This window comes from Electrophorus electricus, chromosome 18 (genome assembly GCF_041902795.1).
Source record: "Electrophorus electricus isolate QZ-2024a chromosome 18, ASM4190279v1, whole genome shotgun sequence".
NCBI lineage: Eukaryota > Metazoa > Chordata > Actinopteri > Gymnotiformes > Gymnotidae > Electrophorus > Electrophorus electricus.
The window spans coordinates 18,334,867-18,360,358 of NC_137514.1; the positions used below are offsets into that span (position 1 = coordinate 18,334,867).

Genomic DNA, 25,492 nt, shown 5'->3' on the forward strand with positions numbered 1-25,492 from the left:
TAATTTACTAGAATAAAATAGTGTTTCCATGTACAATAGCATTCCATGTACATTCCTGTATGGACCTCAACATATCAATGTTAATGAATTATTAAGTAATTGTCAACTGGGATCATATATCATATTTAGATGGAATTGCTCATGATGCCATTGTAGATTATACAGTTGTTTGAAAATTGATTAAATATTAATAAAACATATGACTTCTGTGTGTACTGTGTGATAGGTTGTATGTTCTGATAGGTTTTTTTCTGTTTGTTTTATCTCTGTAGATCATATGAGTCCTGTTGAAGAGAATCCTTTTGTTGCTCGACGAAAAAATGGTGAGATTCATGTATTGGACAATCCAGGTTACCACCACAGCACCCCAGATGGAAATCTTCGGGTTGAAGAGCCTTATATTAATGAGCCCCTTTACCTAAACACATTCCACAAAGGAAGTATGAACCAAGTGGCTCTGAAGAAAAATGGAGCATCTGTTTCACTCCATATGACAACAGCAAGCAGCACAATAGGCAGCCATGTACTTCTCAGCACCCAAACTGGGAGACCCCATCACCACAGCCAAGGTGTGCACGTTCATTTTGCAGTTCCACCCGTTCAGCCTCCCCAGAGTGGATCACTTGGCCAGAATGGCCACCATGTCCATTTGCCCCAGACTATCCACACTATTCACCCCAGCAAGTCTGGACATCACACTCCTTCTAATCAGATGTGCCACATCAGCCACCAGTTCCAGCCAGCAGATCATCCGACTCATATGGTAAAGTCTTTAGTCACTGGTAAAAGCAGCCTCCCAGGCCATCCCATCTACTCAGGCAGCACAACACTGGCAGGTCATACTGGAACAATAACAGTGGACAAGCTGTATGGGAAGACATTTGACAACCCTGAGTACTGGCAGCATAGTCTTCCACTCAGAGCATCCCAAGAGAATCCTCAAGATTCCACCCAGAGCTGCCAAGCAAGCCTCTACAAGCAGAAACTCTACAAGCAGAATGGTCGTATCCGCTCTGTCATGGCTCCTAACCCAGATTATCTGTTAGAGTCTGAAGCCATTAGGCCAGGGACGGTCCTGCCCCCTCCACCATACCGGCAGAGAAACACTGTGGTGTAACATCCTGGTCATTTATGTTTTACAAAGCCTGATTCCTTGACCAGCGCATTAATGGCCCATAGTTTTATTCTGTCAGTCATTTAAGCAAATAAATGAACTCAACCTAGTGAGGATCTGAACCTTCATTCTTTTCTGCCAGTGTCATGGTTGACACCCATGGAAAGGGAATACCAATCCAACCAAGTGCCTCAATACTCCAATCCAAGAGTAATGTTTTCCTCTTTCAACATTTGGCGGAATCTTTTAGTGTTCATAATTCTGTCCCAGCTGGATGTGTTTTTTCTTCATTTGTGAAGTTAAGAAATTGTACAACCAACATAATGGCACATGTAAACCTTTTAAAAGGGATGCAATTTGTTCAAACTGCAGTCTGTTATTAAGGTGTAACAACTGATGGGCTCTACTTTCGTGGACCAAGTGCTAGCACAGAAATAAGCACATGCTTGTGTGACAGAAATGCTATTTCATGACCAGTGCAGAAACACTAATCCAGCAAAGAGTGGCACAAAAAGAGGTTGGTTTAGACTGAATACATGATCAGAAGGTGTGGTTAGGCATGCAGCAGCAATATCCAATCAGATTAACTTTTCTCATTCCCTTTAAAAGCTGAACATCAGCCAGTGACACAGTGACAGTGCAATGAGAATTTTGCTGTGGCAGTGAACGTGCAACATTAAAAATATATGGCACTCAAAGCAGACCTCCCAGGACTGATGAGAATGAAATGGCCTGGGAAGAGGTTGCTCAAATCATCAATGAAACCTCTTCCAGAGCCAGAGAATGATAATACAATAATGATAATAATTATTATTATTTTTAACATTGCCAACAATAATTATGATATACATATTATTATCATTGTCATTGTTGTTCACTGTGATGAGATATTTACATAATTGTGATATGACTAATTATTTTAATTATTTTAATTAGATAATTTTCCATGCATAATGACAAGCCAACTGATTCACATTTAATAGTCACAATAGAAATGTTTTTAAATTAGTTGTGTTTAGTTAGCAATTTGGATAGTTTTAGTGGGGTGATGGTCATGGTCAAAATCAAATTGTGAGAAGTTGCACACATCTTTATATGCCTACTTGAACTGAGAAAAATATCATATTGCTGTAATGCGTTGGTCTGAGTGCCGCAGGGTGAGGGGCAGGACGTATAGACTCCATCGACGTGTACAAACATTTATTGATACATAAAGACAATGTCACTCACATATAACATAAACAATGAACATGAAACGATTAACATTAGGTCCACAAGTGCTGTTTAAGGTCAAAACTAATTCAAAATGGGGCTGCTCCAGTGGATTTTACACAACCCCTGTTGTGTCACTTTGGCCACTTTGTTGCAGGTGCAACAAATTAACAAACAGCAAAAAAATGTATGTGTGCCATACTAAATAATTGAAATGGGCGTTATGTGACTTTAACTCCCCAGTACAATCACAAAATTAGAGCCTCTTGTGTTTTTTAAAGAAATGTAAATTGTTCTGTACATCTGAAGGACATCTCTACAGTGAATGCCTCCCCATGGGACTGCCATTTTTGGGTTCCACAGATTTATTTGCCAACAGTTAATTTCTGACAGAGCCACCCATGATGTATTATCCATTTGACTCTGTGAACGGGTATACTCTCTGCGAGAGTGTGTCTATGCTGTGGCAAGAAAAAATGCTCTTAACCTATTTATGGATTGTGAAAGACTTGTTTATCATATTTATTTGCTTCTCTAGTCACAGGGTTTTACTTGCATGCACTGGAATTTATTTTTCCCTCTTAGGCTCATTACATTTATTGTGAAATATTTGATTCTGTGCCAAATGGAGTTTGAGGCTGGGGGTTATAATTCACAATGTGAGAAACTTCCACCTTTTTTTAGCAAAGTCAACAGTGCAAAAATGCTTAATGAATCAGGTGGAGAACACCCACAAGGTGGTGGGGAACTCTGTCCAGCACTGTTGTTGCAAAGCTTCAAGCCCCCAGTCATAAATGATACATTATGTTGTTTCTTGATATTTGGAGTGACACTGTTTACATCGCTTCCGTCCCATTTTTTTCCCTTATTTTTTAACCGGCCTCATAATTTTTGCTCAATACCACTATATCTTCTATTTGCTGAAAATAATAAATAAAGATCTTGTTTAATATAATGCAAGCCTACTCATTTTATTTGCTTTGTGCAGTGTAGAGGACGTCATATTGTCAAGCACAGGTAAGGTGATGTTAAAAGAGAAAAGATACATCAGTGTCTATTTGCAGATATCAGCCTAAACGCTACTTGCTTAGGAGTCTGATACTGCGCCAAAGAAGGTGCAACTAGATTTGCAATGGGTACACTTGCTCCAGACAAGACAAGAGTGAGGTTTCTGCTGTGAATGCCATGATCACATTCTCAGAATAGCAGCATGACTAAGATGACTTCATCAGACAGCATCCAAAGAAAACATTGGCACACCTATAAAACAATCATACTAATTATAATTAACTTTAAGTATTTTAAAAATCTAAGCTTTTCTTAGAATTAATTAATGACAACTGATCAATTGCCAAACCAAGAATGTCTGTACTTCATGAAATCCTTAAGAAGTTAAAATTTACAATCCTGTTTGTCAGTCATAGCAAACTCCAACTTCATTAAATTGATAAAATAGCTAAACAAACATGGCCACATTCTGTGACACTTCCCATGAGCTTCAGAAGAAGTGGAAGAAAATGTAAATCTTATTAAAATAAATTGTGTGTGTGTGTGTGTGTGTGTGTGTGTGTGTGTGTGTGTGTGTGTGTGTCTGTGTGAGTGTGTGTGTGTGTGTGTGTGTGTGTGTGTGTGTGTGGATGCAAAACGTCAAGACTAGTGAAACCATCACAGCATCCAAAAGCATTGCCTCTGATGTTCTGTCTCCATTTTAAAGGCCACACACTGAGTGATGGAAGCCCTGGATGAATCACAATGAGAAAGTTAACGAGCATCAGTGATCCTCACACTGATTCCTCATATCCCCACCACTACGCCATCCTTAAAATTGTTAGCAACTCTGAGAACTGTAGATTTATTTAAACAGAAATGCTATACCTACATAACAGTTATATGAGGCTGTGATGGAATTTAGCCATGGATTCAATGTTCAATCAATGTTCATTGTCCCTGAAATATAAACGAAAAACTAAAACAAATGTAAAAAGAAAAAGAAAAAAAAAATCTGACACCTTTACAATTGTCATATGTCTATGATTACATAACGTTCATTTGATGCCAAAGCAGCAGTCTACTTGATCAAATCTCCAGTTCTGTATCATTTGCTTAAGACAGATTTCCATCAGGTCAACAGACCACAAATATGAACCAAATTAAACTCACAACAGTGAATATGGTTGGTTTTTTTTTGTTGTTTTTTTTTAATCATTTGAATCTTTCTTGACAATTAATGGAAGAGGGCACTGAAGGTAGGTATTTCTTCTGAACACGAATCTCCTTGTACTCTATTGGTTAGAACTTATTTCTTCCACTTTCTAGAACAAACCATGGACTCAGATAGATACCAAATAATATCTGCAAGACAAATTTATCCTCCAACACTGGTAGTTGCTAGCCTAGCTTCACCTGCTGGCCATCTTCCTAGTGGGCATCAGATTCGACTGAAGGAGTTGTGCTGTGTGACCAACTGTTTGCTTGGCAATCTTATTCTAACTGTCTCTGTTTGGACCATCTGTGTGTGGGCTTGTTCTGAAAGCAACGTGGGATTTCATAAGGTGGGAGCAGTTGGCCGGAGCATACACGGTCAGGAACACTTCGCTGTTGATTAGGTTCAGGTTTGAGTCCAGCTGTGCCAAGTATTGTCTGTGGATCTGGGGAGGAGGGCATTTCTTACAAAAGGAGATATGGTGTAGTCATGTAATGTCATAAAATGTTTAACAGTTTAATGTTTATGCCTGCGTTAGTAGAACAAGAACTTAAACAGTTAAAACAAATAACGCCCTTTTTAGCTCACATGTATAGGCAAAGTGGCACAGAAATAAGACCTAAATCATAGCTTGTATGCAAATAGGCAGAAAATTAGACCTCACTGCTGGGCATTGTGGGATATTTGTGCTGCTGTTTTGTGCAGACAGGACAACAGCAAGCTGCTTTGTCCCCCTAAACTGCTGCTTTAGTGCCCGTGACCTGTAATAAATGAGGAGCTGTTTGGAAGTGGCAGCATTGAGAGCAGGGGAATTCAGAGCAGTGGGTGGGGAGTACGCCAGCTGTGCTGGTCTGTGGGTGTCACCTGGTCACCCAGTCTCTACGAAGCTAAAGATGGCTGCTGAGGTCTGCATAGGATTGGAACTGTCCCACTCACTGTCACTGTGCCTGTTGCTTAGGTGAGTCTCTGCTGTGTGTGCCTGTGCATGTGTGTGGGTCTGTACCCTAGGTGAATCTCACTACAGTCACCTTCTAGCTGCCCTTCAGAAATACCATCCGTTTTCCCTTGTTTAAAGGGACATAAAATGTCGTGTTGAAAGGTGGGGGCGATTGCGCATGTCCTTGGCTTGCTGACTCTTCTGAAGGAGGTTCTGATGGACCTTAATCTCCAGGGCTTTATGCTCCCAGAGGCTAGCCCAGCACTAGACTGGTGATTCATCACTTGTCATACTCATAATGTAAGACCGAACTTTGACATAAGAAAGAAAGAAACCTTACATTTATCGCCAGGGGAAGGGCGTAGAATACATAGTCATTTAAAGCAATGATCTCTAGGCTGAGAAAAATGCCAATGGAAAGAACCAATGCACTGATAAAATCCATAAACTAGAAGGTTTTCAAATGTATTGATAAATTGTGGATACATGATTAGAAATGTAAATAAAACTGGAGCTGGGTATTATTAGCAATGGAATGACAGGTGCAGGACCAAAAGAATAAAATCAACACGCTGCACAAACACACTTGGCCTAAGCATCCCAAACACCAATATATGTGACATCCCAAATAACAAACAAAAATATTTTTTATATATGTTGATTAATTAAATGTCAGCCATTTTCTTAACATGACTTATTTGTCTCTCACTCTCTACTTTGTTCAGGAGCAGCCAAGCAGGCTACACCTAGACTGGTATTTCTGCCCATTCGCCCATCTGTCTAGATTACCAGTCTGGCTGCTCATTCCCTCGAGTTTGGCTTAAACAACTCATGGTGTAATGAACCACTGTGCCTCCTGGCAAGGTGAAACAATGCAATTCTGGAAGATAGAGACACCAATGAAAAAGTAAGTTTCTCTTATTTTAGAGGTTATGGGGTCATAGTATGTGTGGATCTGCATTGGTCTCCCATAAGCACAAGTGTCCCTTCACTCTACCAGTCTGGGCCATCAATCAGTCTGTCTCTGAGGATAGATTGTACGAGTGTGTGCCTGAGTGTGCATGCTCTATCTGTGCGGAAATGTGTGTGTGTGTGTGTGTGTGTGTGTGTGTGTGTGTGTGTGTGTGTGTGTGTGTGTGTGTGTGTGTGTGCGTGCATTCACCCCAGTTCTCTCATGATCTTTTATTTTCATTGTGTTTTTCACGGGTATCTGAAAAATGATAATCTGGGTCATTGGCATTAATAAGATCTTTCCAAGTGGGGTTGTTGGTGTAGTGAGCTGTGTCAGAGTAGAGTTAAGCAAAGCATACTGAGGAGATAATACTGAAATTGCTCTCAGCATTTAGACCATGGAATTATGTTTGGACTTAAGCACTGCTCAGACAGTTGCACATGCAGGTCGGAGTTTGCTCAAAGACAAAGGCATGTCTTGGATATCTTTAGACTTTGAAATGAAATACTTTCTCTTGTGTAATACCCACTCCCTCAAGCAGCTGCATTATATCCACTGTGTCACAATTTGTCAAAGCCACAATTTGTCTGCCTGAAATTCATGTTTTTGGCAATGTAAAACACACACAAACTATTGAAAACCACTTGAGGCCAATCTTCCATAAATCTTCCATGAAAATAATTAACCCTATGAATCATCCGTACATCTGCAGTGCAACAGTAGAACAGTGGCTACTGTATTTGTCAGCCCTATTCAAGCTTCACACAGACATTAGACATGAAGACTTTTAGTTTAGCCTGCTAGAAAAAAAGTACTTTCTTTCTGCTTTTCTATTATTATTATTATTATTATTATTATTATTATTATTAATAATGGATTTGCTATATACTGCTGTTTCAAGTCAATCACATGGTTGGGTCTGAGACTGGCAATGTGAATCCTGTAATTTAGTGAAACAGTAAATTAATGAGATGTATTATGATATATAAGAATATTTATATTATGACTATTAATGCCAACTAAATACAATAAGATATTTATTACAATAAGATGTTTATTTGAATATAGCCTATTTTTCATTTGTATATTATCATTATTTATTATATTTATTATTTATTTATTTTTTATTTCATTTTATTTTATGCTATTTGGCTCTTGCTCTCTCTTTTTGAGCGTTATTGTAATTTTTTTGCATATTTATTAATAGTATGCAGTCTGCTTAACCATTTTTATATTCTCTGTTGGCGTAAAGACAAAGGCTTGTTTTAAAGGGGATGCCTATATGCAGTAAAAAAAAACCTCTAGAAATAAATGACAAGAAATAAAAGACACCCTTGCAGGTGTTGTCTTCACACATTTTGAATTGACTGCCCAGACAATCAATTAGCTGCTTAGCGCAAGTATGAAGAAAACATTCCACCCAACTTTTTTCAAATTTAATTAGCTGACTCTCTCTGTCTCTCTCTAAAAAAAAAAAAAATAAAAAATAAAAAATTTAAAAAATTTAAAAAAAAAAAATATATATATATATATACAACCCTGACTCTGCACTCCATATCTCTTTCTCCATTTTGTGACTATTTACTCAGCTCCAGTTTTAAGCACAATGTCCAAAAAGCATAAACATGTGAATGAACTGATTTACCGCATGTATATAAAATAGAGGGAATGAGTATGACCATTAAAAAATGAAAAAGTTAAAGAAACTTTTTTTTTTTTTTTTCTCAAAACAGAGCCTCACAAAAGGCTTACATAAAAATCTTATCATTAGGCTTTTGGATAAAATGTAGTAAAAGCTAATGTGGCTGATGTTATTGCATATGTAGTTCTGGGAGTACATATTGTGAAAGAGGTTCCTCATTGTGAAAGAGGTTCCTCCATTAACACAGGGCTGCATTTCAGGTAGCAGATGCTATATTTGCTAAGTTAGCTACTTTTCTGTCAAAGCAGACTATTTTTTTCTGTATGCACTATATGCACTACTATATTGGGTTAATGTGCATCATCTCATCATTGAGCACTGTGGATTAAAACGTATAAGGTAGATATGTAGGTTCTGTATATATATATATATTTGAATAAGATGTTTAACTGCAAATAATGGACTAAAATAGCTTTATAATTTCACTTTAGTTTTCTCTTGCATGCTATAGGCAATGACAGTCACAATCCCCCATAAAGTAGGCATGTTTAAAAACACAGCCTTGCTCTCACAAGAGAGCATTTTAGCTACCTTGTAATGTCAAAACTAATACTATCTGGTTACTTTTCTTATATCATGTAGTGTTCTTCATCTAAAGCAGAGTTGGTCTTAATTAACAAAAGGTTTAATCGAATCCAAACATCTAATAAGAACTAAAACAATTTTAGAAGATTAATGAGATGTGAGCACACATTAGAACCATCAACTCTAATGGGATGTACTGGTTAGAGTACAAATACTTTATGCCTGCTATACAGGTGGGTAAACAGTTTGTACCTAGAGTATGTAATGCCATTTATAGCAACATAAGCTTGAAGCCAGTTTTGGTAATAGGGATAAAGTTGCTCATTTGTTGGTAGTTTTCAACATGTGATCTTTGATACCAAGAAATGATGTGTGTACAAACGCAAGAGATACTGTATTGTTGAATAATGAAAATAATGACTGTGAAGTTAATGAGGTGAAAATCCAATCTCGTCTTGCTTGTAAATAATTTGGTTTGTTCCCAATTTTGACTATTGAATTGAAAACATTTTTGCTCTGCCCCCAAAGCCCTGCCTCTACCTATGCCTCATGACCTGTCTCAGCGGATATCTCGTCCATTCTGCAGGTCGTATGCGTCTGAATGCTAGCCTCTGTTATAGCAGGCATAGAACAAGGAATAACGTGCTGGGTTGCTGTCAACCTGCAGGGTGTTTCTGATGGAGAGGTTCAGGAAATGCATTTATTAGCATCCTTCTCCAACCATTTGTATCTGTGCCTCTCTCGTTTACTTAATTAGAAGTAGTCTTGAGGCAATTCACAGCAAGGCAGTGTTACCAGCAAACATGTGAGGAGAATAAAGGACAAGTTAAGAGACACATGCTGTAATATGCTGTTTGCTATTGCAGTCCCTCAGGATGTATTGTATTTGAGACCCTTGCCTTGGAGGTTTGGGAGCCCCTGTGCAGCTGTGTCAGTGTTTCTATCACATAATGTGTGTGTGTGTGTGTGTGTGTGTGTGTGTGTGTGTGTGTGTGTGTATGTGTGTGTGTGTGTGTGTGTGTGTGTGTGTGTGTGTGTGTGTGTGTGTGTGTGTGTGTGTGTGATTTGAGCTTTGTGAAACATGTATTTGGAACATGTATTACATACAGCTATGTATCTCAGAAGACAAGGAATAGGAGTGAATGTGCAGGAATTGCCTTTGCCATTATTTTGATGTGCTGGTGGTTTGTCTTCCATCAGTGTTTGTATTGCATGTGGATGGTGCATTGCAGTAGTGGAAATCACCCTCTTGCTGCAGTGAATAGCCACAACTAGGTGCCCTGGGGATTTTCTGTTTCTAACTGTCATGATTTATAATTAGCTACATGAACTGCCAACTCATGCGTGAACTCCTAACCTGTTTCCTGAAGTTCTAAAACTGCCTCGTCCTTATACTGAATTTCTCACCTCCCATGTTCTCATATACATACTGTATATGTCCAGAGCGATAAGTAGTCTGTCATAGCATTGGCAGACTTTGAACCACAACCTGAGTCAGAGGCTTATCTCACACACTTTTTATCTGCATGATGGCACTATTTAATCCTGCATTTCTGAAATTGTCATTATGAATATTTCTAAATAGCATCACCCAGCACTCCTGGCTCCCCTCAATGCTTACTCCTACTTTCAGTTTTTTTTTTTATTTTTATTTTTTTTTACTTTCCCACTGGTAGTCTGAACCAGGAATTCTGGAAAGCACACTGTCTCTTATATAAAGTGCAAGATAAATAAATTGTAACTAAATTGAACTAAACAGTGAAAATGCTTTACAAAAAATAAAAGTAAGGAAAGAAGACCAACTGGTCTGGAAACCAAATAAAGCATTTAAAGAAAAAGTAAACAAAATTAAAAATATCCAAAAAGAAATAGTTAATATATATATATATATATATATATATATATATATATATATATATATATATATATATATATATATATATATATATATATTTAAATGGTACATTTATGCAAAGTAGGGGCATTTAAGTATGATCTTATTTGCATAGCCTGGCTCTTCAATCTCAACTTCCTTACTGTTGTTTTGGATGTAGTTTTTCTTTAACCATTTCAGGAGTGAATTCTTTAAAATAATGTTTTTTTTTTCAACAGCTAGAATTCTACAATGCATACACAGAGGTTTCAACCTCTTTTAGCCAGCACTGTTGTGTCATATTGCCAAACATTCAGTTTTCAGGCATTCTAATCACACCTATATTAGAAACTCCAGAGAGACAAACCAATCAGTTTGACAATCCTCCCCAGGGGGGTTAAAGCAATGGCATTGGTTTTCTGCCATATCATTTGCTTGGACTGACTTAAACTGCTTAAATTTTACTCACTGATAATAGGTCAATATGACATCACATAGATCAAGGGCCACTACAATTTGTAGCACTACGTTGCATAATCAAATGTTTTTATAAATAAATATTACTTTTTATTTATGTACATATTAACACACACACACACACACACACACACAAGGGCCTCTGCTTAGCAAGGATGTCAGAAACCCATTCCACACACATAAGGAGGGGTCTGATGTTTCCTTGTTTCCTGGTCTTAAATTCTCACAGCATGCTCACCCATATCAATTAAGTCAAATCCTCTTTAATAGTTAAAAAGAGTTGTGGGCCAATGTGGACCAATGTGTATAATGTGGTACCATTAGCAGCTCATATGGCATCTTAGTGTTCACTGTGTATTCTGCTTGGAGACAGCAGACCACTGCCACCAGAAATAGAGATGTCTGGCTGGGAAAAGTTAAAAAACCAAAAAAAACAAAACATACATTCTAAAATATTATTCTGACAGTTATTAATAAAGCAATACACTGCCTTGGCCAAGGAAGATACTCACAACTGTGATGCTATTTGCTATAACACACAACTTCAAGTTCTCTATTGCTTTTATGAAAGAGTGATATGAAAAAAAGAACTTAATATATTATTATAAATATTATTATATAAATATTATTTCATCTTTAGTATTAAGGAATTTCTTCCAAGTGGTAATAGAGTAAAGTTAGTAACAACGTGACTGAGTTGAGCATGAAAGCAACTATAAGTATATAGTTATATATAATGTGTTCATCTACTGCCCTGCCAGCTGGGGGGTTGCAATGTTTCAGTTTCATCTTGAAACACAAATCACTAATTTTGAGGATTAGAAAAAAAGTACACAAGTCCTGCACACAGAAATAACATTATGTACCCAGCATGTACCCTGCAATGAAGTAGGTTACTTCTAGCCACTTTCGATGTGCATGAGACAGTTGAGATATGTTGCAGTTATAAATCTTTGGTCTGTTAAGAAAATATTTTCAATACTCCCACCTTAAGCCATTTTGTCAGTCTATTTTCTAATAGCTGTCAATGTAAACAGGTTTCAAGTCAAAAAGCAGAAGAGTGATTTGCTCAAAATGGGCTGAGCGAATAAAGGTCGTTATATGTTTTTTGTTTTTTTTTCATTCGAACAACTGATCAAATTTACTTAAAATCAATAGTTTTTTTTTGTTTTTTTTTTAAGTATATTTATGGAAACTACTGCTTCCCTACATTAGACCAACATGGTGCATGAAGCTTATCACTAACCCTAGTGCTAAAACCACATTTGGCGGATGGTTTCAGAACTTTCAATCTGGACAGCCTGCCTATGCATGACAGCCAGGAGGAGCTCCAGGGCAAGACACAGTCAGCTCCCCTAACAGTTGGGCCAGCCACAGCTGCCCACCTCCCCATTGGAGGGGTTGAAGAAGGCCTCAGAGTGGATTAGGGGAGCACCACATACAGCTCCTTCCCTTGCCCTCCTACAGACGTCAAAGAATCAGGAGCGGCTGACCATGGCCAGAACTCTTTGAAGACCTGACACACCACCCACATCCTCAGTCCAAACAGCATAGCTTCTACCTTGCATAAGCACTTATAAATAAATGGCCCCTTCAGGTTTAGTTCAACCTCTGTGTAAATATGTTACCTGCCATCCTATTTCCTGCTTTGTTGCTTTTGAAGGAACTAAATTGTGCTCCTTGTGGAATCTTACCAGCAGTGGGTGATATTATTTTATTAGCACACACTACTAATTCGACCTCTAATGGTTAACTGTGCCACTGACCCGTGGACTCTCACAATTGAAGAGCTGCTAATTTCACTAATGGTTAACAAGTGTTTGCTAGATTTAGACAAGTGTACTTTATTTAGGAGTAAAGTGCATATGCATGTCCATGCAAGAAATCAGAAGCTGTATTGTCAAATAATCTCTACTTCTCTCTCGCTCAATCTGTCACTCACTCACTCACTCACTCACACACACCCACACACCCACACACACACACCCACACACACACACCCACACACACACACACACACACACACACACACACACACACACACACACACACACACACACACACACACACACACACAGAGACACTCCAGTCTGTGTGAATGTTCCCTGCCATATGTCCAGCTGTAACGCGAGGTGGGCCGAGTCCCGCAGGGCGAGGGGCAGGACGCACAGACTCCAACGTCTGGGACGTACATTTATTAACATTTAACATAAAACACTAACGGCACTCAAAAGAATTACACACGATTAATACAAACAAGAAACGCTAAAGAGTAAATGTGAACGATAAACACGTATCGCGGGAGGCAAGCGTTCCATGACACCAGCATTGTGGTTTCTGTCTGCGTGAACGCACCCTACCACATGTCCAGCCTTGCAGTCCCCATCTGTGTGAACACTCCTTGCCACATGCTTTTGATATCATGCTTTCCCGTGAGTTCCCTGATGTTCTTTTATTCCGTTTTTGTTCACCTTGCTGAAAATCATAAAGACATCATGATCCTCTGGACACATTATATCTTGTAAAATCCCACGGTCAAAATCTATGGTACCTATCGTTATTTAATTACAGGTAATGAGAAGGACCCTTTCATACAGCCAGGGTGACAGTGAACCTGCCAGTTGCAGATTGGGCTGGGCTGATCATCTAGCTGCTCATAAATCTCACCATTCAGAGGAGCTTTGTCTTGTCTCTCTCCTTTTTACTTTTTTCACCTTCAAAGTGTATGGATCCAAAAAAAATAAAATAGAGAGAGAGAGAGAGAGAGAGAGAGAGAGAGAGAGAGAGAGAGAGAGAGAGAGAGAGAGAAAGTTTTAAATTCTTATTTATTCTTACTTATTTCATGGCTGACTGACTCCTACCAGCTAAAAGAATAAGATGGATAAGATGTCTTGTCCTGAAAGTCTGATGTTATAAATCTTGTTTTGTAAATTGGCATTTCTTTATGGGAAGACATGTGTTACTTGTTTTATCATTAACCAAACAGAATCTCAGGATTTTGATGCATTTTAGACACTGACCAATAGGTCAATGAGCACTTAAATTGGTTTGTCTGGTTTGTTAAAAAGGTTTTATCTGACAGTTATATAATCAATATGTTAACACATGCTTCACAAGTGCAATTAGTATGTTTTACATATGGATGTTCAACAGAAAAATTGCAGAGTTTAAAACCCTGTGTATGAATATCAAATTTTCTGGAATACTGACTTCATGAAACACATTCATGCTACCCTTCATGGGAACATTTCATGTGTGTGCAATGGGTTTCTGTCAGCCTTGCTAAGTGTGTGTGTGTGTGTGTGTGTGTGTGTGTGTGTGTGTGTGTGTGTGTGTGTGTGTGTGTACACATAACCACAGCTTCAATTTCAGATTCTGATGATAAATGTGTTCATGCTGTGCATGTAGGTTGCATGACATCAGCATAACAAATAACAAATAAATATCAGTTAACATTAAGGACTGCTTCTTCCTCTCATCACTACCCCCTGCTAGCTGCTGTAGCAAGCTACAAATGTCAGTCTCTCCATTTTCAGCACACTATCTTTCTCTTCGCCTCTCCCTGCCTTTTCATTTTGCAGTGAATAGCACCATTCACAGTGAGTCTGGAGAAAACATGGTTTTCATTACTTCTGCTGTCAGACCTGTCCTCCCATCCCCCTTCCCATCACTCACTCACTTTCTATTGTATCTCCCTGACCAACTCCCTCCATCCACGTCAGTACCCTCTGACCAGTCCCTCCTTCCACACCAATACCCCCTGACTAGCTCCCTCAGTCCACACCAGTACCCTCTGACTAGTCCCTCCATCCACACAAATACCCTCTGACCAGTCCCTCCTTCCACACCAATACCCTCTGACCAGTCCCTCCATCCACACAAATACCCTCTGACCAGTCCCTCTGGCAACACTACTCCTTGCCTGCTTAATCAAAATAACATACTGGTTTACTAAGATCTTTCTACCTCAGTCAATCAATAAATTGGTTAACAGACTAAAAGTACAATATTTTACATTGTATTTATGCTTCATAAGATAGAAGAGCATCAAATACACAACCTTACTTTTAAATCAGCATTATTCAGAAACCTTGTAACTAAGGGGCAGAGAGTGGTTGCAGCATAGGTCGATTTTAACCGATGGTGACATATGTGTCACAAACAGTTTAAATGTTCTGTAAGGTTCCTTATACAGCTTTATCATTCACTTTAACTCATGTCCCAATGTTACATATGCTAAACTTCCTGGATGCAGGCATGTGACAATTTGTGAATTTGGGTATTTGTGACCTTATTTTCAAAATGATGGTGTGCTTGGTTAGCGCATGAGACAAAACAAGCTAATTTTAAAAAAGCCAGTTTTTTGTTTCTAAAGGTATGTTCCAACCCAATTAACAATTCTAATGATTTAATAACATGTCCTAGATTACATAGAACCTCTCTGACTCAATTTCTAGAACTTTCTTGGAGAAAGAAACCTTTTGAAGCCCCTGAGTGCACATTCAAAGGACAGATAGTCACACCTCCAGACAAAGTTTATACTCCACTGGAGTACTTCAGAAAGTTCATAACAGCAGAAATATTTCAATTACTGATGGAACAAGCAAATTTGTACAGTGTACAAAAATCGGAATGTCAGCGCAATGTTAACACCACTGTTAAGGAACTGAAAATACTGATTGGCCTTTACCTGCGCATGGGTCTTTGTCAATTGCCAGGAAATTGTGTGTACTGGGAAAATGACACAAGGTGTTCCATGGTGGCTGACATGTCGCAACCGTTTTCAGACCCTGCTGTCATGTCTACATTTCACTGACAACACTGATTTGTCAAATAGAGGATAAATGTTAAAAGATCCACCCATGGCTTGATATGTTTCACAAACAATGCTTGGATATCATCCCAGAGGAGCACAACTCTATTGATGAATAAATGGTGTCCTTCAAAGAGACACACAGCCCAATATGACAGTACATGAAGGGCAAGCCCCACCCTTGGGGATTGAAAATTTGGGGTCACTGCACTTACTCGGGAATCCTCTGTGATTTTATGGTCTATGAAGGTGGCACTGGGAAGAAAACCTTACTTTGCATGGGAGGTGATGTTGTGGTCAAACTGTGTGAAACACTCTCATCAAATCAAAACTACAAAGTATTTGCTGACAATTTTTTTTCTTCAGCACCACTGGTGCACAGGCTTCTTCAGCAGCAGATCTACATCGTAGGAACACTCCGCAGCAACTGCTTGACCGGTTTTTAGCTTGAAGATGAAAATAATCTTGCCAAGAAAGGCAGATGATCTGTTGATTTCAGGGTGGAGAAAGAAGAAGACATTGTCATTGTCAGGTAGTATGACAACAAACCTGTTACCCTGATCTCATCCTACTGTGCAATTGAGCCTCAAGACAAAGTGCAATGCTGGAGCAAATCAGACAGAGGATTTATGTAGGTTAACAGGCCACACATTGTGAAGGAATACAACACATTCATGGGTGGAATAGACCTCCTTGATGCTTGCATTGCAAGGTACAAGTATCACATGAGGTTGCAAATGTGGTACCTGTACCTGTTCTGGCAAACCATCGTGTTAGGCCTTAATGCATGGTTGATCTACCACTGTGACTGCAGACTACTTGGTGTCCAAAAGCCACTGAAGCAAAGGAGCTTCCAAGCACAGGTTGCCACTATCCTGATTGTTGTGCATTCACAAAGGGGTTGCCCATCACTTAATGTCACACCTCCACCAAGAGAGCTTGTGTTGGAGTTCTAGATGATGTTCGTACAGACCAAGTTGCACACTGGCCTGTGAAATTTGACAAGCGTCGTCATTGTAAAGTTTGCAAAGTCAATGCAACCACCCTCTGTGAGAAATGTGATGTGCGCCTTTGCTTCATCGAGGAAAGGAATTGTTTAAACTTTACCATTTGGCTTAGGCTGAATTGTCAAAAATACTTAGCAAAGATAACTGTGGTTCAAACATGGCGCTGATCATTCAAATGTTTTGCTTGCCTTCAGTGTTTATCACCAATTATTTCATTTTGAGTAGTTTGCAGTTTGCACTATGTACATGTGGTTTTAAGTTCACTACATAAAGCTGTTGCTTGGTTTGGTACAGCAGCAACTGTACTGATGGCTTGTTGAGAAGACCTGCATTATGAGGTAGTTTTATTTTAATAGTTTGCACATTTTTTGTGTTATAAAACAAATCTGAAAAATATTATGTTGTTAGTTTTAACCAGCATTGTTGCAAATTGCAAATAAAAAGGAAAAAAAATATATTATTAAGCAAAAAAACAAATTTGATTTATTTTCAAATGAGGCATAAATGTACCATAAACGCCTAATGTAACATATAAGTGACATTACAGATCTTTGGCATTAGGAGGTAAAATTTCAAAAAAGAAATCAGAAATGTGTTCCATGTGGTCTATTTGGTCTGTTTTATATTCCTCATAATTTTGCTTTAAGGTGAACTGAGTCTGGGTTCTTAGGGGTTAAGAATAGTATAGGGTTAATGTCAGATTACAAATTACATATTAGTGTCAGATTAAAGATTACACATTACCCTTTCTTTACCAGTAACATGCCTTTTGCTCTATGTACTTTACACAAACGTATATTAGCCTTGCAAACAAAAAATCCCAGCTATTATGCATGCATACAACCACATTACAATAATCTTCCATTCCTTCATATCTTATAACACCTGCAATCAGTGTCAGTGGAAAACATGTGACTGCTTTTAGACATTTACAACCACCCCTCTGTATCTGCTTCACAAATGGCATAACACCATTTGTTGATTGTTTCTTTTCATTTTGACGACCTTGAGTAGTTAAGCTATCCCATGCCACATTTGCACACTGCCACTTCATATCAACGCAGTTCATGCTTCAGGTTACTAGGGGAGGCCTATGACAAGACTGTTGAGAATGAAAAGAAAACTTGCACCTCTAAAACTTAAGCAACCAAAAACTAAAAGCAACAAAGCTCTGTAACACAAATGTTTAGGAGAAGGTTGGAAAGTTCAAAATGAAGACATTAAGCTGAAGTGGACCTATAATATCTATAATGTAATGTCAGGTGATAGTGTGATAATAAAAAAGAAACAGGAAACCAGGGGCCCTCTTCACCAAAAACAGGCAAAGAAAAGTCAATCAACATGATTCTGAGCAGTACTATGATCAATTGCATCTTGTCCACTGAGTGGACAAGATCAAAGAAAGAATGCAGCAGAGAGGTAATTAAAAGGAAACATCGGTGCACTATGGCTCATAATGCAGAGACATCTCTCCAAACAGAAAGACAACACATCTGAAGAATTACAGAAATGCAGCAAGAAATAAACACAGAAAACACAGCTAGACTTGAGTTCAACCCCTTTGGTCCCAATACAATTTAAATGTGCTCATTATTTCAAGCCTCTAGCCAACTATAGAAAGACAATACAGATCTACACATATACAATGTGCTATGGCAATTCTGTGTAGATGTGTGCGTCTGAACATTTCCATAAGCTGTCATATTCAGTCTAATATTTGAAGATAGAACATTGGCAATGATAACCATAAAATATGATGGACACGTAAATATACGTCTGTTGTGGTGGGATAAAAAGGGATCAGTTGTAAGACAGACATATTTGCTTATGTGTCACAAAATTCATTTGCAGCAGAGAATCAGAAAATGTTAAATAATTGTTAAGATTGTTTCATCAAAACAACACATCTTAAGAAAGGAGGGAAATATATTAGTTGTCTTAAGTTTCCCTTGAAGCTTGAAGAAATTTGACTTAACTGGGATTTTTAAATAGGGGATTTACAGGGGATTAATGTAATTTGACAGAGCTGCAGGACCTGTGTGAGGCTCTGTTCTGTAAAGAGCTCCAATAAACCCTAGCTGATAGTAAGCATGCCTGCAGTGAGAGAAAGCTTTCTCAGCAAGCTGCCAGCCTGAGGTTAGGACATGAACTTACTAAAACCTTCAAGGCTCCTATACAAAATCATAACTCAAAACTGTTCTGAAGGTAGCTCTGCCTGGGAGGCAGAATGAACATAATTGGTTAATAGTCATCTGGCAGAGATTAACATGATTAGTTAACAATCCATGGGTTGAGATTTTCAAATACTGCACATTCACCCCACATGGTTCCTATACAGTGCCATAAATGACTTTAAGAGCAAATGTGTAGGAGTGAACTGCAGCAGTCAGCAGAACTTAAACATGCTCATAGTTGAAATCGTGCTCATAGTTGATGTCTAATTGTACTGTTCACATACAACAAAACCAAGCTTTTACATTCCACACTATTAGAAACATTAGTATTTGTTCAAAACACACTTTAGGAAAAAATGGTGGTTTACATAATCATCCTACAAACGAGCAGAAATACAAATCTTATACTGGGAATAGAGTAGTAACTCCATGTTATTACCTGCTTCAGAGGCAGCAGAACATGTACGTATCATTTTACAGCTACCTCAGAGGCAGCAGTCAAGTACTATTCCCCTTTAATACCTGACATTGAGGCATTTAGATCATTTACATATCATTATGCAGCACCCTGAAAAGGACCCCTGATATGTTGAATGACAGGTTTTTTTTGTATTTTTTTTATTCCCATTGGCAACAAGTAAATTTGTGTTTAATTTCACAATATTTATGATACTGTATGGTAGCTAAGATTTTATTTTATCCAAAAAATCAATTAAACACCAAAACATACAAGAACCAAGTTTTTAACCTTTTTTTTTCATAAATGTTTTCATTGTGACAACTCAAAAATATTCTCTCTATATATAATATTTCCATCTCTGAGCTACTTGAACAGGTAGCACCTTTCAAGTCCAGGCAGGTTCCCTCTGGTCATTCTTTGCCATAGTTTACCCCTGAGATACGTACCCTGAAAACCAAAGGTCGGCACCTTGAGCGCCTCTATAAGAGAACTGGTCTCACTGTTCATAAAGTAGCTGATTCCGACCATATGCTTAATTATAGGTCAGCTCTAAATAATGTCCACTCACACTTTATTTCCTCTGCTATCAATAGTCCCGGACATAAGCCCAAAACTCTCTTTTCCACTATTAATAAGCTCCTTCAGCCTCCATCTTCCTCTCCATCTGGTACTGCTGAACAATGTAAAGGTTTTCTTAGATTCTTTAATGAAAAAATAATCAAAGTTAATCATTTTTCCCCCTCTGCTCTCCCTATATCCGATTATGGGGACACCCTTCTCACCCCTGCTGCTGAAAAATTTTGCCAACTTGATCCTGCCCCTAATACTCTTCTTAAGATGTGTTATTCTGTTATTTCTGCTCCCATCTCTCATCTCATTAATGCAGCCCTTACCTTAGGTTGTTCCTTCAGCTCTCAAAACCTTAGATATTACTCCCATTCTTAAAAAACCTGGACTAAATGTTGCACTTCTTGATAATTACTGACCTATTTCCAAAGTCTTCTTTCTGGCCAAGGTATTAGAGAAAGTTGTATTTTACCAACTGCAGTCTTTCTTAAATATACAGGCTCTATTTGAACCTTTTCAGTCTGGTTTCCATCCCATGCACAGCACTGAGACAGCCCTATTACATGTTCTAAATGATCTGCTGATTCTAGTGACCTGAGTATTCTCCTCTTTCTAGATTTAAGTGCCGCTTTTGACACAATTAACCATAACATACTCATTGCCCGCCTCTCAACCACTGGTATTACTAACAAGGTTCTTGAATGGTCCTCATCCTATATTTCTAATAGATCACATTATGTTGTGTTCGGTAAACACAAATCGCACACTGCTACCATCACTCAAGGTGTTCCCCAGGGATCTGTCCTTGGCCCTCTCCTGTTCATTATCTATATGCTACCCCTTGGTTAGATTATCTGCATTCATGGTCTTCATTTCCACTGTTATGTGGATGACACTCAGCTCTATATTAACACCAAGGCTAACACTACCCTACCACCTCCTGTTTTATTCTCCTGTATCCAAGATCTCAAGCAGTGTATGAGCATATACTTCTTAAAACTCAATTCTGATAAAACCGAATTTCTACTTATTGGCCCGAAGTCCAAAATATCAAAATACTCCAATCTTAAATTAAATCTAGATGGTATCTTGATCAGTTCCTCATCCACGGTTAGAAACCTTTGATGCCTTTTTTCACCTCTGTAATATTGCTTGGCATAGGCCCATGATCTCCACACACGACGTTGAGACCTTGGTTCACGCCTTCATCACCTCCTATCTTGATTACTGTAACTCTCTCCTCATTGGCGTCCCTAACAAAACAATCCACTCACTTCAATATGTCCAAAACTCAGCTGCAAGAATCCTCCTTCATATAAGGAAATCAGTCCACATCACTCCTAGTCCACATCAGCTACACTGGCTCCCCATCCCTGAACGCATTCAGTTCAAAATCCTCCTCCTTACATACAAAGCTCTGCACTGTCTTGCACCTCCCTATCTAGCTCAACTCTTACACCCTTACTGCTCTACCCATACACTTCGGTGCTCTAATGCAGGTCTCCTCTCCATCCCCAAGTTTAGACTGGTGTCTGTAGGAGGCAGATTCTTTGATGTCATGGCACCAAAACTATGGAACACTTTACCTCAATCTCTCTGTCTCTGCTCCACACTCTCCTCCTTCAAATCTCAAATTAAAACATACCACTTTTCCCAACACTTTTCATAACCTTTTTTTCAACTATCATTGTAAAGCAACCTTGTGTCTGTGAAAGGTGCTATATAAATTGAACATATTATTATTATTATTATTATTATTATTATTATTATTATTATTATTGTTGTTGTTGTTGTTGTTGTTGTTGTTAAAAACTGTATAAATGCATTGTACACTGCAATTTTGTTTGTTTTTTATTAACAATAATCTCATAAACATATTAATTATTCTAAATAGGAAGGGAAATCCCAGGAACAGATTCAAACTCCTTTTCAAGGTCAAATCTGGATGAAGTTTTTCTTCCATTAATTATTTTAGCACTGTATGACAGTGGACACAATATTTTTGTGCTAAGGAATAAGAAAAGGATCATCTGGATTTCTGCATGAATGGCTCTCAAAATGTAATCTGATAATTAAGACATAATGACAAATATAGACAAACATGCCCAGTATTTTACAGTAAATGCCCTATTCCTAATCAGCTCTAAACTATCCACATACAGTAGGTGAAATACAAGTTTATTTCTTGGTTGCCAGAAACAGCTTTGAGGTGCCCATAAATTATGACATTGGAATTCATGTAAGTATTCTAATATTCTTGTTGACAACATGCCCCACGCCCCGATTTTCACAGTGACAAAGGTAATCTTAATTCTTGTCAAAACTCAAGGACTACCACTTTGGCTACAATGTGATTCCAGATGCTAGAGAATATAGAGATAATAGACATGAGTTAAATTCTTATTGGTTTCATATCTAGTACACAAGGACATGCTATGGCCAGCATACTACCACAGCAAGTTGTATAAAAACAGACCCACATTTAGTAATCTTTAGTAAAAGGCGAAAGATTTATGCGGGAATGAAGAGAAACCAGAGACATGGCCGCAAACGCCCAGGAACCCGACTACGTCTGACCAAAGCCTAGCGAGTTTGTTCGCGGTAGGAGGAGGCGGAGCCTGGAAGGCTAAGGCTATCTACGCTAGCTGGAGGGATCCGATGGAGGGAGGGGTGGTGGTGGTGGTGCTGGTGGTGGTGGAGCAGCAGCAGCAGCAGCAGCAGCAGCAGCAGCCTAAAGGCGAGAGAGAGATAGAGAAAAACACAAACACACACACACACACACACACACACACAGTATTTGAAAAGAAAATGTGCAAAAAAAAAAAAAAAAAAAAAAAAGAACAAAAAAGGCGGGAAAACCGCAAAACCGCGGAAAGGGGTCCGTCCGTCCGTCCTGTTCTACTTGCGTTCTCTTTCTTTGACACAGGATTAAGAAGGTGCACCGTTCCCGGAGGCACTGCAATACCAGGCCGATGCGTGGGGCGAACGGGGCAAGCCCCTGTTTCGCCTCCCTGTTCTAAAAATCCGTTTAATATGAAGTCCCCGTATAGGGGACGTATCAGATATTAAACTGATAAGAACAGATTTTTTTTTTTTTTACGATTTATTTAATTCAATAAATCAACATATACATACAATAAAACACATCTATAATAAAATACATCATACATAAAATTCAAAAATTTAAAAAGTTCAGGACATAAAATACCACAACCCCCCGTGTACCAATTACACGGGGGGCATATACATAAAAGTCCATGTAAAATGTCCGTGGTAAAATGTCCTTAAAAAATCGCTTCTCGGCCCAGCTGCGCCTGGGCAACCGAGTAAAACAAACTAAGACTGTTAAAACGGCCGCTCAATAAAAGACAGAAATAAGAACAGACCTAAAAGACTAAGGTACCACCATGGTAGAAATAAAACAATGTCTAAGTTAAAACGTATGTCATATGTTAGTTAAAACAGGGTAAAACACACAACAATAAAAACCCACACTAAAACAATAAGTGCTTAAAACAATGTTAATTTTGTTAGTAAAGTGCTTTTTCTATAAAAAAAACCAAACAAAAACACACACTTATTAGTTAAAACAGACATACAATTCTATCTAAAACAAAGTTTTAATCTATCTAAGCTACCATGGTGGCTAAAAACCAATAAAACACGGTGGTCCGTTGGGACCACCGGATGGAGCAGAGTCTCAGCTAAATATAAAAACCGTTTGAAACTAAAACCCTATATAGACGCCAGGGGGCCTACAGCTCGAAGAGGCCCTTCCACCTCTCCTTCGCCGCGTGGTAGCCCCACCGGATGACGTCATGCTCCATCCTGAATCTTAAATCACCACGCACTTTTTGCAACAACCCCCAGGTGTCCAGGCGCGTCCCTTTTCGGATGAGGCTGGTCCTCGCATTCCAAAGATGTTTTTTGGTAATGCTTACCAGCTCCCACATCCGGGGCGCGAAGGATGGCCTGGTATCCTGGGGCCACCCCCATGTGACCTTATTATAGGTCAACTGAAACTGCGGGTCTAATGTCCTGCACAGGTCGGCTACTTTGCCCCAGACATCCCGCGCATACCCACAGTCCCAAAACACATGCCGAAGAGTTTCCTCCTCGGCACAGTTGGGCCTTGGGCAGCGAGGGTGCCTGGTGAGCCCGTGCCTGTACAGGACATCCCTGACTGGCAACTTCCCATGTATGCAGCGCCAATTCAGGTCCTGCAGCCGGTTGTCTAAACCTTTGGGCTGTACTCTGGACCATGTGTCCTCCTCCAGGCCCACAACTGCGCGAGTCCCCCGTGCCTCAAGCACAGTCTTGTACAGTAACCTGTGCTTGGCAAGGGACTCGGGCCGCAGACCCGCCGGAAGCGACTTGCTCCACCGTACCATATGGTCAAAGTGCTCCGGCAGCGTCTCAGCCTTGGGGCCGGAGTTAGACCACGTGCGTACAACCTTACGTAATGGCCAGGACAGCCACAACCGAATAAAATACTGATGGGGGTGCTCGAGGGGAGCAGCTAACCGTGCACAGAGCTGCGCAAAGAACAGGCAGTCCAACTTGAGAGGGAAGTCAGGGACATCCCTCCCACCCTTGTCCTTTCCCAGGTACATAACTTCCCTCCTCACATACTCATACTTGCCCCCCCAGACGAGATTGAAAACGTCTTTTGTCAAGCCCCGCCGCATCGAGCGGGGCATTGGGTACACATGAGCCAAGTAGAGCAGTGAGGGAAGCACATCGGCCTTCAATGCTAATACCTTTCCTAGGAAGGACAGGGACCTGGACTTCCACAGCCCCAACTTTTTCCGGGCAAGGGCTAATCGCTCTGCCCAGTTTACCCGGGCAGCCCCTTCAGAGGTGAAGTGGACCCCCAATATCTTCAGGGGTCCATCACTGAGGGCAAGCCCACCAGCGATGTCCCTCCTGTGCCTCCAGCAGCCAAAGTACTTGGCAACCGACTTGCCGAGGTTTAACGCGGCACCGGAAGCTTCTCCGAACGACCGCACCATGTCCAAGGCGTGCCTGAGCGACTGGTCCGAGCACACGAACAACGTAGTGTCGTCCGCGTACTGGGCCAGCTTTACCACAGCACCTCCGCCCCCCGGGAGGGGGAGACCGTCTATTTCCGGGTGGGCCCTTATGGCGGCCGCAAGTGGCTCTATATAGAGCGCGTAGAGCAGGGGAGAAAGAGGACACCCCTGTCTCACTCCACTCACTTGCGGGACCAGTTCGCTGAGGTGACCGTTGATGGAGACACGGCTTCCCACCCCAGCGTACAACGTCTGAAACCACCTCATGAAAAAGGGCCCAAACCCTAGCTTAATCAACACCCTCTCCAGGAAGCGGTGGTCCACCCGGTCGAACGCCTTCTCCTGGTCTAAGCTCACTAGCGCCAGAGGGACATTTCTGTCCTCTACCCAGGAGATGGCATCCCTGATCAAATGGAGGTTCCAGGTAGCCGATCTCCCTGGGA

At 39.8% G+C, this 25,492-nt stretch overlaps 1 protein-coding gene and 1 non-coding gene across 8 annotated transcripts in view; one reads left to right on the forward strand and one right to left on the reverse strand.

Annotated features, from left to right (window-relative positions):
- Positions 1 to 3,281, forward strand: part of LOC113579192 (receptor tyrosine-protein kinase erbB-4-like) — a 127,620-nt gene extending 124,339 nt beyond the window's left edge. For all 7 annotated transcript variants that reach the window (XM_035534817.2, XM_035534819.2, XM_035534820.2 and 4 more), the window contains one exon: positions 273 to 3,281. In XM_035534817.2, the coding sequence (XP_035390710.2) occupies positions 273 to 1,117 (845 nt within the window). In that variant the 3' untranslated portion in view covers positions 1,118 to 3,281. The remainder of the gene's footprint in view (positions 1 to 272) is intronic.
- Positions 3,282 to 22,947: 19,666 nt separating this feature from the next.
- Positions 22,948 to 23,133, reverse strand: LOC118242788 (U2 spliceosomal RNA). Its single transcript, XR_004777039.1, has one exon. It is a non-coding gene; the product is annotated as a U2 spliceosomal RNA (small nuclear RNA).
- Between the last annotated feature and the right edge of the window lie 2,359 nt (positions 23,134 to 25,492).